This window comes from Ovis canadensis, chromosome 20 (genome assembly GCF_042477335.2).
Source record: "Ovis canadensis isolate MfBH-ARS-UI-01 breed Bighorn chromosome 20, ARS-UI_OviCan_v2, whole genome shotgun sequence".
In the NCBI taxonomy this organism is placed as follows: domain Eukaryota; kingdom Metazoa; phylum Chordata; class Mammalia; order Artiodactyla; family Bovidae; genus Ovis; species Ovis canadensis.
Window position 1 is genome coordinate 43873459 of NC_091264.1, and position 1543 is coordinate 43875001.

The 1543-nt window shown below is 36.7% G+C and overlaps 1 protein-coding gene across 1 annotated transcript; it reads left to right on the forward strand.

Moving 5' to 3' along the window:
* The first annotated feature begins 226 nt into the window (after nucleotides 1-226).
* LOC138425704 (olfactory receptor 2W1-like) lies at nucleotides 227-1174 on the forward strand. Its single transcript, XM_069563902.1, has one exon. It carries the CDS (start codon nucleotides 227-229, stop codon nucleotides 1172-1174), a length of 948 nt encoding a protein of 315 aa, XP_069420003.1.
* Nucleotides 1175-1543: the final 369 nt, after the last annotated feature.

Sequence of the window (1543 nt, forward strand, 5' to 3'; positions counted from 1 at the left end):
AATTGAGAGTATAAACTCTGGAGGCAAAGTATCCTTTAAATAAATTTTATACCAAATCGGATAAACAGGAAAGTTAGAATAATTATGAGATTTAAATACTAATTTTTTAATTGTGTGATGTTTATCTTAGCAATATATACCTGTAATATTGTTTAAAAACATACTCACTATGGTTTCCAATATGTTAATATTTTATGTTCACAGCTGATATTAAGAAAATAAGAAAATGATCAATGATAGCTACTTGGGTGGTTTTATACTCCTTGGTTTCGCTGGACGGCCTCAACTGGAGATGATCATCTCTGGGGTTGTCTTTTTCTTCTACACTATTGCCTTGATAGGAAATATTGCCATCATCCTGCTGCCATTACTAGATGAACGTCTCCAAATTCCTATGTACTTCTTCCTTAGAAATCTGGCTATCTTGGATCTCTGTTATACCACAAATATAGTCCCACAGATGTTGGTCAATGTTTGGGGTAAAGACAAAAAAATCTCTTTCAGTGGTTGTGCCTTTCAACTTTTCATTGATGTGACATTATGCACAGTTGAATGTATGCTCCTGGCTGTGATGTCCTATGACAGATTCAATGCTGTCTGCAAGCCTCTACATTACATGACAATAATGAACCCTCAACTCTGTCGAGGCCTAGTGACCATGACCTGGATAACTGGTATCATTAATTGCATGATCCTCTCTCCCTATGCTATGAGTCTTCCTCGATGTGAAAACCACCACCTGGATCACTATTTCTGTGAGATATCTGCAATGGTCAAAATCGCATGTGTGGACACCACAGTCATGGAAGAAATCTTATTTGCACTGTGTTTTTTAATTTTCCTCCCACCGCTTCTTCTCATTCTGGTTTCATATAGCTTCATTGCTGTTGCTGTGCTCAAGATCAAGTGTGCAGCAGGGAGACAAAAAGCATTTGGGACCTGTTCCTCCCATCTCATTGTAGTCTCCATCTTCTATGGGACTGTTATCTACATGTACATACAACCAGGAAACAGTCCATCTCAGGATGAGGGTAAACTACTCAGTATCTTTTATTCCATTGTTACTCCCAGCTTGAACCCACTGATCTATACACTAAGGAATAAAGAGTTCAAGGGGGCCATGAAGAGGCTGATTAGAAAAGAAAAACTTTCTGAAGAAACAATAGGGCACTAACATCTTTTCACAAGGCATTTCCAATAAAGAAATTGGCCTCATGTAACCTTTTATTAACCTGAAATTATTTTAGTAGCAGCCTTTACCTATAAGTGAAAATAATACCTAGAAAAATGTGCTTATATTTTAATGTCAGTGTCCTATAATGCCAAGGGTTGATTCTAAACTAAAAATGCCTTTCAAAGTCACTAGCTAATGGCCAAGAGGCACATAAATAGATGCTCAAAATCATCAATTATTAGAGAAATTCAAATCAAAATTACAATGAGGTTTCACCTCACACCAGTAAGAACGGTCATCATTTAAAAGTCTACAAATAATAAATGCTGGAGAAGATGTGGAGAAAAACGAACTCTCTTACACTGTTGA

Bases quoted from the DNA above. Each gene is read 5' to 3' on its own strand.
- LOC138425704 (XM_069563902.1), top strand. From the start codon at position 227: ATGATCAATGATAGCTACTTGGGTGGTTTTATACTCCTTGGTTTCGCT.